Source organism: Mytilus galloprovincialis, chromosome 13 (genome assembly GCF_965363235.1).
Source record: "Mytilus galloprovincialis chromosome 13, xbMytGall1.hap1.1, whole genome shotgun sequence".
In the NCBI taxonomy this organism is placed as follows: domain Eukaryota; kingdom Metazoa; phylum Mollusca; class Bivalvia; order Mytilida; family Mytilidae; genus Mytilus; species Mytilus galloprovincialis.
In genome coordinates, this window is record NC_134850.1 from 28073575 (window position 1) to 28088307 (window position 14733).

A 14733-nucleotide genomic window follows, 5' to 3' on the forward strand; every position below is an offset into this window, starting at 1 on the left:
CCGAATGGATAAGTAGATATTGTTCTACACGTGCACCCGTCGTTTTGCTTATATAAGTTTTAGAAGTGAATTTTATAAATGTGCATTTTTTCTACACAAGACTATAGTTCTGTATATTAAGTTTCGAAAATATTTTGGAAAATTGATCAACAGTGTTTGATGGAAAATAAATATTTCAACGAGATAAATCTTTTTTTTTTTGGTCAAATAACATTAATTGTAATAAACAATAATAATTTTGACTTGAATTTAAATTTTGATTTACTCCTATTTCAAAAGATACAATATGTTTTATTTCATTCTAGATTGTAGTCGGCATCCTTGCGGTAGAAATGGCGTATGTAAAAATAGTCTAACTGGTTTCACGTGTGCATGTTATACAGGGTACACAGGTTCAAGATGTCAGACAGGTAAATATTATGCAAGCTTCTTTACGTACGGGGAGGATGTAATTTACTGCTATTTTCAACGATTTAAAGTTCGAGTTCTACTTAAAAGCGTATTTATTTTGTCATTTTATGTGGAAACATAAAATATACTTTATAATAATTGCATTAAGTTGCTCTTTTTGTGTTCATATTTGTTGAAACAGCTATAAAATAGTAAAATCACAAAATACTAAACTCGAGGAAAACTCAAAACGGAAAGTCCTAATAAAATTACAACATCAAAAAGCTTGAACACATCAAACTAATGGACAACAACTGCTATATTCCTGACTTGGTACAGTCATTTTCTTATCTAGTAAATAGTTGATTAAACCCGGTTATATAAAAAAAAGTAAAAACACAAAAATCCTGAACTCCGAGTAAAATTCAAAAAGGAAAATCCAAAATCAAAAGGCAAAATCAAAAGTCCAAACACATCAAACGAATGGATAACAACTGTCATATTCCTGACTTGGTACAGGCATATGACTGTCCAAACCTCTCACCTGTTTGACAGTCGCACAATAGTTCATCATATTGACAAAGTTTGTTTAATGCTTATAAGTGTATTTATTTTTGCATTTCATGTGTGAACATTATGTTGACTTTATACCAGTATGCATTATTTTGCTCTTGGTTATCGTCTGTTGAAACTGCTATAAAACGGATCTTTTAGCATATATTCCCCAACGTAGAAACGCTTTTAACAAATAAGAACTTATATATAAAAGGTGAAATAACATAAATACCAAATTAAATCAAAACAAAAAGTTCCTTATCAAATGGCAAAATCAAAAGCTCGAAAACATCAATGAAATGGAAAACAACTGCCATATTCTTGATTAATTGCTACAGCCATTTCTGTATTAAGAAAATGGTGGATTTTATAGTGATATAAGCCTCTCACTGGTATGACAGCAGTAGCACATATATTAGCACTTTTAACATATATTTTGTATTTTATTTCTCTATGCAGCAATTAATCGTAAGTATGAGATATATAGTTCTTATACATTTCAATATTAATCTAAGTGATTGAAAAAAAAATCGATGTATCATTATCAGATTGACACTATAAGAATGTGGAGGACGTCCTTTAAAAGAGGGGCGAAATATACCAGATGGACATTCGAACTTATTGATAAAAAATAAACTGACAACGCAATGTCTAAAAAAGACAAAGACAAACAGAAACACAGAAAAACAGTTATACACAAGACACAACATAGAAAACTAAAGACTAAGCAACACCAACCTCACCACAAACTGGGGGTTATCTCAGGTGCCCCACAAGGGTAAGCAGATTATGTTCCTTTAACTAGTTTTTATTTTGGTAATCAACAAAGGCAACAGTAGTATACTTCTGTTCCAAACTCATAAATCTATGGACAAAAAACAAAATCGGGGTAACAAACTTAAACTGAGGGAAACGCATTAAATATTAGAGGAGAACAACGACACAACATTCAAATGTAACACACACAGCAACGGACTAAGGTTTAGACAAAATCCGATGAGAATAACCAATATAACATCAAAACCAAATACATGAATTTGGGATAGAAAAGTACAGTGACACGTCTTATAGTAATGTGAATTCACACTTAAATATAGGAGAAAACAAACGACACAACGGAAACACAACGTAAAAATGTTACACACACAGAAACGAACTATGATATACATGTAACAATGGCCATTTTCCTGACATGGTACAGGACATTTTTAAAGAAAAAAATGGTGGGTTGAACCTGGTTTTGTGGCATGCCAAACCTCGCACTTTGATGGCATTGTTTAATATAACATTAAAATGACAACATAATAATACAGGACTACAATGCAAATAAATAGGAAAACGTATTAGGCAAAGAAACACATGAATAATAGATAACAAAAGGCATCAGGTTTAAAATTCAATACGTCAAAAACGCGCCTCTTCCACACAAGACTTACCAGTGACGCCCAGATATAAAAGTTCGAAAGTCAAAAAAGGGTACAAAGTTGTACAGCTCTGAGGATCAAAAGTTGAAAAAGGTTGTGCCAAATACGGCTAGGGTTTACAATACTTCTTATATTCGTAAACGAATTTCGCCTCCAAATTGTTTTGAATCAAGGGTTTATGATTGTTTTTAATGAAGAAGAGTATGGCGTCATAAATCATAAGTCTGATATCTTTGAAGATGTTCTTCAATGTTTGACAGAAAAAAATAGAAAGCCCCAGATATATCTATAAAGACAAAACTTTGAAATATACATTAGCAGTGTAAGTTAACGATGTTGTAATCTCATAAATAAATTTAAAACATACAATACAACATAAATGAACATGAGAGTGTCGGATTTACTCCACAAAATGTATAACGTCTTTGTTGAAAGTAAATATTTTTTTTACCAAATCTACATAGTGTATCCGCATCAGTTTCGTTGCTTATATTTCATTTCGAACAAATATCCGTAGTTAAACCCAAAAATAACTACAAGTGCTGGAAAACCCTTAACTTACCATTACTTTATTTATATATTCTCAGACTGCAGTCCAGATCCCTGTAATGGACACGGTGCTTGTCAGAATAGTAATACGGGATATACATGTAAATGCAATCAGGGTTATAGAGGTTTACAATGTCAAACAGGTACATTAATAGTTAAATAAAAAACTGGTTTTCTGTCAATAAATTGTGAGGGTTATATCCTAGAAAGATGTGAAATTACTTGCTTACTTTAAAACCATTACGGTATTTATTTGCGTATTATATAAGAGATTTTCAAGAAAAGTTCAAACATAAGAATCACAGATCATTTATTGAAAAAAGAAATTTATAAAAAATTATGTTGCTGATACATCGCGCAAAGTTGTCATTCGAAATGCTTACCCTTCCGGAGCACTTGATTTCACTCTCTGTTTTTAGTGGAGTTCGTGTTGTTTCTTTTTTATTATTTATAACTGTTGATGTAAATTTCCTTTAGTTTTGATTGTTATTGTCTGTAAACCCTCAGTTTTACTTCGTTACCCAGATTTATATTTATTACTATTGCCTTCATTTGTATTCCCTTTAAGTGAAATGCAACGATTCTACGCTTTTGGTCTGTGTTACTCTTCATCATAATATTCTATTAAAATGAGCAGTTTTTTTAGTACAATACTTTAATTTTTTCAGTTATTAATCGTAAGTATAACATAACTTTGAAGTTTAGTTCAGTTTTAATCAAATATACTATTATCAGTTATTATATTATTACTGTATTGAAAAAAATAACTCTTAGTTATTTTTTTTTATTCACTCGATATCGATTATGAAGATTCTTTTTATTGTTTTAATTTTTCAAAACTATTATGTGTTTAATTCAAAATGCAAAAATATGTTGAATTGCAAAACTTTTTAATGACCATTATTTTGAATCTCCATTACACAAATATCATTTGCCTTTGTTTTATAAGTTCATCATATTTTTAATAAGAGTTGGATTTTCAAATAATTTGGCATCCAGCTTCACTGAAGAGACATCTATCGTCGAATTGAGCATCTGTGGAAAACAATGGTAACTTTATTCTTACTACCTCATCAATTTTGTTTTAAAATATTACTTTTTTTACTCTGAGTACAGATTGTACACAAAATCCGTGTTCTGGACGTGGAATATGTCATAACAGTCTGACTGGTTTCACATGTACATGTAATGCAGCATATACGGGTTCCAGATGTCAAACAGGTAAGAACTGTATGTTGGTATCTTTTATAAATGTTTTTATGATGTCTGCAATAGATTTGGATGTTTACTTTAGTATCACGCTCTTTTTTATTTTGATATATTTTAATTTATAGTCTTGCGTACTCAATTATCAGCCTGGTTACTTTGATGAGAATTGTTCAAACACAGATAGAATGCTACTGCTGGCGGACGTTTCGTCTGATGTGTTCATTTTCTCTAATTTTACTTTTAATATCAGTCAGTTGAATTATTCGAAAGAGGTATAATTTTATACACTCAGACATGAATGTGTTAGCATTAACACTATATGCTCTAGGTATTGTTCAGTTATCCTCAACTTCGTATTTTATTTGAAATGTCAACTGTTCTGATTCTAGCGCCACTATCGAGATCGCTCGTCTGTTGTGATATGTTATAAGTCGGGTGTATTTAATAGGTTTTCACTTGATAGACACCACCTCAATAAAATCGCGAAATTTTAAACTAAAGATATACCATTAGAGATATTGTCATAAACCAAGAGAACCTAATGTTATTATGTTATTTTCAGTTATAACTACTACAACTACAACAACAACAACAACTGCCACACCAAGCCAGACACAGCCATCTAGCTGCATGGATGACCCACGTGTCAAGTGTTCTGCTTCTATTTGCAGTGTGGGTGCTTTGAAAACCTACTGTCCTATGACATGTAAAGTGTGTAGTAAGTCAAAACATATTAACTATATTACTAACAAAAAGCATATTTCAATGAAAATAAAGGTTCGTAATAAAAAAAAAAACATATTTGAACAAATGAAAGACTAGAAAAAAAAACTACTTCGTTTTTATATTTATCAAAAGTACTATACTGTGATATTGATATCAATTTTGGTGAACAATGAAAATAATAAAATTATAAGAGTAATACACATGTATGAAGATTATACCAGTCAAAAGCAATTACCATACTATAATGTAAGTATAAAAAAGAAGATGTGGTATGATTGCAAATGAGACAACTCTCATCAAGGTTGACTTTTCATGTAGATTAAAATAATGGTAAATTTAAAATAAATATTATTTATTATGATTAAAAATTTAATCGGTCAAATTTTATCACATTTTAATCAGTTCAGTCATTTTGTACTCGGAATCATCATAGTTCGATATAATGATATTTGCAACGTTGATTAATCTTTCTTTCTGTTGTAGCGCCATGTTCTGATAGTAAGCTAGTAAATTGTAAAATCACAGCTGTTTGTAATGACACAACGTTGAAGAACTATTGTAAAGCAACGTGTGGTCTATGTTCAAGTAAGATAACATTATCCATTTACCTACATTATTACAAATATATCCCCCAAAAACAAATGCATACTCTTTGTAACAGTTAAAATAAAGTTATTACGTGCCACATCTAACGTTGATATCCCCAAATTTAAAACGAGTACTAGTACAACAAAACAAATAAAACTCAACAAAAATAACAGTAATCCCTTATAACATACTAAAATCGAGTATCACATTACTTCAGAATATTTGGCAGTTAAAAAAACCCCAAAACATCTAACTCTACTAATACATATTCGCGTAACATAAAAAAAATAGCATAATCAATCAACAGCCAGGCGCAGTATGTAGACAAAAAGTTTTTTCGTGTGCTCAAATGTCTATCTTCTAAATGTTGTTTAGTATTCATGAAAGGTCAGAGAGTATTTAGATTCGTCAAACCAATGGTCGAAAAAACGTTTTTGTCTAAAAAAGTCAATATACGAAGCTTCTGCTCTGATAATTGAATATGCGGTTTAAATGATGAAGTTTAATTTATTTAATACACTTTAATGAAAGGTAAATTGAGAACAACCGTCAAGTTATCATTTCTGGCCAGCAATAAAGTTTATATATATCATGTATATTTTTATTGACAATATGTTGATATTAACCAAAATATTGTTTTCGCTATTAATCTATATCTGTGATAGGAGGTTTTATTGAATGTTTGTTAGCTATTTACCACATAACATTTATTGTTCATTATTATACGTTATCCGGATTGGCTTTCAACGTTCTGGCGTTACTTTGAAGTTTACCTTCATTTCAAAATGAAATGTAACATGCCTAACGACACGAGCATTCAAACCAAAGTACAGATGTAAATAAAAGAAAACACCTTGATAGAAATCGGGCCTTCATTATCCTTCCAAAAGAAATCAATTACATTGCCAAAAGAATCAATTACACTGTAACCCTGTGAACATATTTAGATGCTTCGAAAAAATCTTAGAAAAATGCTAGAAAGTTACCAAAGAGTAGAATAGCTTTATGAATATGATAGCCACTAAGAAACTAAAATCAATTAACAGATATCATATGTAAGTTTTCATATGCAGTGAAAATACCATAAGTCAGCCAATGCAGTATTAAATGATTGTGTCACTTCATTATACAAAAAATTGTTTACCTTACAGGACAAAATTCTTCAACAAAAACAACATCTTGGATTCATATAAAACCAACCCCTACACCAACACGATGGTTACATGTAGGAGGGAAATAACACATAGGATACCAGGGAATCTGTCAAACAAGGATTTTATCTACCTCATTAGATTTAAAATTAAATTATATATAACAAATTTATTGTATTCTTAAAATACTTTCTCAGCATTTATAAAATGAATGTCCAGCAATTGAGTACGTGGGTACCGATCTTTTGCCAGACAAAAACCAGATGCTTAACTCGTCGTCTCTACGTCGGTAAGACAAGCACTATGCTTTCAATATTTACGATATCATTTGCAAACTCACACATTCTTTAATTACTCGCAGGTTGTGGCTAATACATTTTTTTTTAATTTGTTAGAGGAATTGCAATGATCAATATAAATCTTGGAATTCTCTAAGCAACTACATGAATATAAGTCCTCTGGTATAACAGGATATTCATGTACGAAAAATTAAAAGATGTATAGAATGACGAAAATCTGTAAAAAGAATAGCGATGTCAAATGCTTAATATCATTATTAGGGCGTATCAATGGATTTTAATTATTTGTAAAGTTACAGAATTTTGAATTAATTAGTATCCATATCTGATTCACACAATCATTAAAGAAAGTAGTTTTATAGTGTTGTGGATTTCAAAGTATTTCTGTTTTTACCTTACCAATCAAGTTTACATGAAATAATGTATATGATGTGTACAAGATGTACACGATGTATGTGAAGTTAGCAGCTGGTTCGTTATTCGATATTCGATATTCAAAATCCAACCGGCTGCTAGCAGTCGGTTGGATATTCAAAATAAGTTGAAAATCACCAAAAAAATACCTAATACCATTAAAAGTATGGCATGGTATTGGTTGCAAAAATTCGATATTTTTCATTTAAATGCAATATTTTATATTTAATTGGTATATTTCTTCATTTAAATGCAATATTTTTTTCATTTGAATGGTATATTTTTTCATTTAGATGCAATATTTTTTATTTAAATGCTAAAATTTTTCATTTAAATGCTAAAATTTTTCATTTAAATGGTATATTTTTTTCATTTAGATGCAATATTTTTTATTCAAATGGTATAATTTTCCTTTCGAATGGTATAATTTTTCATTCAAATGGTATGATTTTTCATTCAAATGGTATAATTTTCATTCAAATGAAATATTTTTTATTCAATTGGTATAAAAAATCATTTGCATGCAATATTTTTTATTCTATTGGTATAATAGTTTTTTTTTTATTTATATGCAATAATTGCATCATGGGAAATTCTTTGACGCCTAAAGGTCAAATTTGCAACAACGTTTGTGATTGGTTGGTATTTATTTGGATTTTCTCCCCTTTCTTTCTAAACCAAGACCAAGAATTGAAAAACGCGTCAGCCTCAGAATATCGCCCATCTAACTAAAATTTGGCGTTAGTGCGAGTTCGTGCACTGGCAATTAATGCCAATAATGGCCAGGCAGAGAGAAAAATGCGAGTGACAAGTGATAATAATTAATTTGACAAACAACTTGTTCATGGATAGAAACAGATGCCTGCGTGCGTTGCAAAAACATCTCCCCGATAAAAACCCTTTCTGAAGAAACTCCCCTACAGTCTTCACATTGGTAATAAAAAAAATATATATACATAGCTAGTCCAGATACATGTTATCATGACGTTCTTTTGTGCTACATGTGTATTTATTTTTTTCTTTTTTTTACTTTTCTTGATTCTCAGAGACGTTGTAGGTGGACAAACATGAAAAAGAATAAAAAAGGAGAGACATAAGCTGTTATACTCCGGAACTTGTTCTTTAATAAAGACAATTCAGGATAAATTGGAACCAGTTGCTAACCCATGTTACAACAATAGTCCTATATCATAGGACTTCACTGTATGAGGCGTGAACTTCATATTTAATACTATCTATAATATGTGCTCTCATGTATTATGCCGCAAATCATCTTACATTTAGGATGCATTGCTGAGCTTTTTTTTACTGTTCTCATCTCCGAATCCCTTAAATAGACTTTTTTCAAGCCCCACAGTAGTTCAATAATTACTATATGTCATTGCTTAAATAAGTATGCAGAGCATATTTCAAAACATATTTTATCTTCAGGACTTTTAAATGATTTACTTCTCAATACTGCATTAGGAAAGGAAGGGGGGTATACATGTTTATTTTGTGTTACAGTATATAATATAATTATAGGTATCCAACAAATTATATGATTGTAAGTTTAGCTATTATCTAGACCCGTACAAAATGTATATATTAAGACAGACATAACAGGGGCGGATGAAAACCTCGGGTGTCTTAGGGGGGGGGGGAGGTTCTAATTTAGATATTTGTATAGAGATGTATATATGCGAGTATTGGCAGCAATGATTATGGTGTGTGTTTGTGTGTGTGTGTAGGGAGGGTTTCTGATCAAAGATCGTTTCTATAATTCTATATCTTTTAGTTTGTACCATTTCACTCTATTCTTTATCCTTTGATCTCTAGCTATTATATTTGTCCTAAACATGTGTGACATATTTGCCACTGGACATAAGGCAACCAAAAATCAATCAATTTATTCTGTATATTTCATCATTTCTTTATTATGTTATCTATAGGTTTGGTCCCGCCCCTTATCTATTTTTTTTGTTTATATATTTGATAATGCCATTTTTTTTTGGAAAAAAGGTAGGGGCAAAGCGTTTTTAAAAACATATTAATGGGTCGCGTTGTTTTTTTTTTTTTGTTTGTTCTTCGGAAGTGAGCCAGAAGAGTCTATTTCTGTTTTTTTGTTTTGGCATTTGGAAGATCTTCTTGCTCTCATTTACCTCTTCTTTTTTGATAGGTTATTAAGACGGTAGAGGCACATAACAAACATGGCGTCGTTTAGTCTAAATGAAATTATTAATTTATGAATGCAGATATATAAGAATGTGAGCTGTTTATAAACGTTTTTATGGTATGACAGTGGGACGATAAGCTGGATAAATATAAAAACTACACGGACAATAACTGTTTTAAAGGGACAATTATTTGATATTCTAGGGAAGGGTTTTTTGATGATTAGTGTTTAACGCTACTGTCAACACTATTGGGCTATTCCGTGGTGGTCAGTTTAAATTTATAAATGAAGGATAGGGAAGAGAAGGGAGAGCATTATTACTCATTTCAATCTGTCTCTAATCATGCACATTTTTCAGCTCTTACAAGGCAACCATATTCATATATGAAATCCTTCTGTCCCCCACCCGAACAAATAAATAAATATAAAATAGCTCTTATTTAACACAAGTTTAAATTGATTGATTGTATGCTGCTAATTTTAACACCCAGAGACAAATATTTCATGCTTGTTCATGAAACACGAGTTTAGAAGTCAGGTATATAATATAAAAACGAAGAGATGGAATGTGATTGCAAATAAGGCAACTATCCACCGGAGTTCAAATATGAAGGGGATGTAAGCAATTATAGATAATCGTAAGGCCTTCAACAATGACAAAAACCTGATACTGTAAAGTCGTCTATAAAAGGCCCTACATGAAAATGCAGTGGCGGATCCAGGGGGGGGGGGTTCCGGGGGTGCGCACCCCCCCTTTATTTTTGCCGATCAATGCATTTGTATCGGGACATATGTTTTGCACCCCCCCGGCACCCCCCCCCCCTTTGCCCTGGGTTAGCACCCCCCCCCCCCCTTTCGAAAATTCCTGCATCCGCCCCTGAAAATGTAAACAATTCAAAGTAAAAAACTAACAGCCTAATTATACATAACAAAACAATTTACAAAATATCAAATATGAGTCGAGACATGAACCAACGACAACCACTAAACAACAGGCTCCTGACCTTGGACAGGTAAATAAAGAATATGGCAGGGTTGATATAGAAACGAAGATGTGGTATGATTGCAAATGAGACAACTCTCCACAATAGACCAAATGACACGGAAATCAACAGCTATAAGTCACCGTACGGCCTTCGACAATAAGCTAAGCATACATCGCATAGTCAGCTATAAAAGGCAACAAAATCACAAATGTAAAACAATTCAATCGAGAAAACTAGCCACCGAATTAATGTACAAACAAATGAACGAACACAAATATGTATAACACAGCAACAAACGGCAACCACTGAATTACAGGCTCCTGACTTGGGACAAGCACATACATACAGAATGTGGCGGGGTTAAACATGCATGCTAGCGGGATCCCAAATCCACCCCCTAATCTGGGACAGCGGTGTAACAGTACAACAACATGTTTGTGAGCACTCAATCCATCCCGAATATGGGACAGTGGTACAACAGTACAGTTATTTAACAACCTGTAAAATCAGTTGCAATTAGATAAACACAAAAGATCGGAACGAGACACACACAAAGCACCGACATAAGAGTATTTGCAATTACTGGAAATTTGCTCAAAGCTAATACATGTAACAACTAGAACTGAAATAAATCTTTTTCTTCCTGATTGAGTTATCAACCAGTACACAACGCGCGGCAAAGGATTAAAAAAAAAAACAGTCTGAGAAACGTCTAGTTTACGTTGTATATAGATATAAGAAGATGTGGTATGAGTGCCGGTGAGACAACTCTTCATCCAAGTTAAAATTTGTAAATGTAAACCATTATAGGTCAAAGTACGGTGTTCAACACGGAGCCTTGGCTCAAACCGAACAGAAAGCCACAAAGGGACCCCAAAAATGACTAGTGTAAAACCATTTCAAGTCTTAACCTATTTAAAAAAAAAGTATACAATGTACTTGCATATATATCTATATACAATGGGAGTTTTTGAAAAGTGGCCCGAACGTTGTGACCATCGAAATTTTGCAATAGAAACACTAGTCAGGACCACAAGATTTTGATAAAACAGCCAGTGCAGGACTCGCACGAACGGCAGATTTAGTTAGAGGGGCGATATTCTGAAGCGTTTTTTTTTAATTATTGGTCACTCAAGTTTAGAAAGAAAGGGGAGAAAATCCAAATAAATACCGACCAATCACGTTGTTGCAAATTTGACCTTAAGGCGTCAAAGAATTTCCCATGATGCAATTATTGCATATAAATATAAAACTATTATACCAATTGAATAGAAAATATTGCATGCAAATGATTTTTTATACCAATTGAATAAAAAATATTGCATTTGAATGAAAATTATACCATTTGAATGAAAAATGATACCATTTGAATGAAAAATGATACCATTTGAATGAAAAATTATACCATTTGAATGGAAAATTATACCATTTGAATAAAATAAAATTGCATTTAAATGAAAAAATATACCATTTAAATGAAAAATTATACGATTTAAATAAAAAAATATTGCATCTAAATGAAAAAATATACCGTTCAAATGAAAAAATATTGCATTTAAATGAAGAAATATACCAATTAAATATAAAATATTGCATTTAAATGAAAAATATCGAATTTTTGCAACCAATACCATGCCATATAAAAGCATGATTTTCATAGTTAAGAGGACTGATAAGATACGTAGGAAATTGTTTCATTACCTCTTCAAGCTGTCGTAAATTCTCAGTGTTCTCGAATATAAACCGTTTTCTAACTTGCATATTTGTCTTTATGTAATATAGGTTGCTGTCAATTTAAGAACTTCAAAGTTATGCTTTTATACATGATAATTAAAACAAAAAAACCCGATAACTCTAGAAAACATTTAGGAATATAGATAGAAATATTTATGGAAAACCCAAAAAAGAAATATATAGCAAAAACCTACCTGAGACCGCTTAAATGAGGGTGAGACTCCCCCTGGTCTTCAAATGTCCATTTAATTTAATTTAATCATAGACTCTGTATATATAAAGATTGTATTAGAAGGATTTCCCAGAATAATGTCATATTCGATATCTATGGAGGGTTTATATCGTCATTTTTCAACTAAAAATTATCAAAATTTTAGGACAAAGGTCACAGGGCAATGGTGAGAGCCCCTGATTTCTCAATCTTTCTAATATTATGCAGACATTTAGTTAATAGAAAGATACAAACGTGACTAAAAAGAATTTGGGTACACTTCCTGTCTTCCATGTATACGTAGCGCCCAAAGTGCCAGTTGGATATTCAAAATTTATAGCGAAAATCTACCTGAGACCGCTTAAATGAGGGTGAGACCCCCCTGGTCTTTCAATGTCCATAAAATTCAACTTAATCAAAGAATCTGTATATATAAAGGTTGTTTCAGAAGGATTTCCCAGATTAATGTCATCTTCGATATCTACGTTGGACTTAGATTGTCACTTTTTAGCTAAAAAATGTCAAAATTTTAGGACATTATATTTTTTAATGATTTTCAAATAAATTTGAATATTCAACCGACTGCCAGCAGCCGGTTGGATATTGCTATCGAATAACGAATAACGAACCAGCTGCTAACTTCACGTCCATTATCAAAGGTACCACGATTATAACTTTATACGCCAGACGCGCATTTCGTCTACATATGACTCATCAGTGCATAGGGCGGCCTTCAACACGAAGCTTTGGCTCACACGGAACCGCAAAAGTGTAAAACAATTCAAACAGGAAATCAGAAAAATCAACGGCTTATCTATAAAACAAACGAGAATCAAGAAAAACAGATGAACCAAAATCAACAAACCACAACCACTGAACAAGAGTTTCCTGAAAAAGGACATGCACATAAAAATGCAGCATGTTTAAAATTCTAAATATGCGTCAACATTTAACCTTACCTGCGACAGTAGTGTAACGTTTCAACATAAAAAAAAACACTATAAAATATTTATATAAATGGCTTAACACGATCAAAAAGCCAATCAAACAAATACAATTAATCCTATTATTTCATATTTTATCATGTCGGGGCCTTTTAAAGCCGACCAAACGGTATGGGTTTTACTCATTGTTGAAGTTCTTACGGTTGCTAATTGTTGCTTACATTCACTGCATTTTTTTATAAACTTTGATGAATAATTGTCTCATTGACAATCATATCACATCTCCTTATTTTCATACACTGAACGAATAAGTTTGATCCTTTACACAACATAAATATCTTATTAAAACGTAGGTGCCTATATAAAAAAGTGGCGAACGATACCAGAGGGACAGTCAAACTCATAAATCTACAATATACTGACAACGCCATGACTAAAAACGAAAAAGATAAACAGACAAATAATAGTACACAAGACACAACATAGAAAACTAAAGACTAAGCAACACGAACCCCACCAAAAACCGGGATTGATCTAAGGTTCCCCGGAAGGGTAAGCAGATACTGCTCCACTTGTGGAGATATAACATAGACGATACAGGAAGTAATATAGAAATGTGTAGGAGTAGTGTAAAAAAGACAACTCTCATCTACTTGCTTCCCTTCTGTTGATTGTTCTAGTACCCGTAATGTTGTTATGTACGTAACGTCTCTAGAAAATACCTTTAAATAAAATTAATCTGTAAAGGACAGTAATGATAGGACATTCAGTATATTAAATTAAATAACACGTACATAGCTGAGAGGGTCATAGATTAGATTGGTACCCCTCGAAAAAGCATTATCAACCTTGGCTTCTCTCAGCGATGTGTTATTTATATACTGTTCAAAGGTGGAACACATGACAAATAGAGAAACGAAACAAAAAATAATGTCAACATTGAATTACAGAAATGTATAACAAATTGTGTCAACAGATCCCATTAACACGAAAGTACGATTTCAGAGTAGTAGTACTACTCTTAGTTACTGAAAGCTAGTCAACTCTAGATTATCACAAACTCGTCTCCACATATATAGGACAGATTTACAAATAATCAAAATATTTGCTATAACGTAGAAACAATCAGATGGTATCGGATACGTTCCTTGTGTCATAACTACAATCCCTTTCCCTTCTCATGAACATGATGAATGAGACCTACCGAATTAGACTATTTATCGGGTTTTTAATAACATGAGCAGGATCTGTTCACCCTTCCAGAAACCTGAGATCACCCCCAGTTTTTGGTGCTTAGTTTTTAGTTTTCTATGTTGTGTCTTGTGTACTTCTATTTGTCTGTGTATCCTTATCTTTTCTTTTAGCAATGGTGTTGTCAGTTTATTTTCTATCTATAAG

At 32.1% G+C, this 14733-nt stretch overlaps 1 protein-coding gene across 1 annotated transcript; it reads left to right on the top strand.

Moving 5' to 3' along the window:
- The first annotated feature begins 2781 nt into the window (after positions 1-2781).
- LOC143057458 (uncharacterized) lies at positions 2782-6760 on the top strand. The gene is made up of 6 exons (XM_076230767.1): positions 2782-2803; positions 3587-3595; positions 4035-4139; positions 4690-4845; positions 5337-5438; positions 6593-6760. Exons 1-6 carry the CDS (start codon positions 2782-2784, stop codon positions 6679-6681), a joined length of 483 nt encoding a protein of 160 aa, XP_076086882.1. The 3' UTR covers positions 6682-6760.
- Positions 6761-14733: the final 7973 nt, after the last annotated feature.

Excerpts from the sequence above, each read along its gene's own strand:
- LOC143057458 (XM_076230767.1), top strand. The coding sequence starts at position 2,782 with ATGTATAACGTCTTTGTTGAAA. Across the intron at positions 4,846-5,336 it reads TATGACATGTAAAGTGTGTA|CGCCATGTTCTGATAGTAAG; the intron begins GTAAGTCAAAAC and ends TTTCTGTTGTAG. Across the intron at positions 5,439-6,592 it reads AACGTGTGGTCTATGTTCAA|GACAAAATTCTTCAACAAAA; the intron begins GTAAGATAACAT and ends TTTACCTTACAG.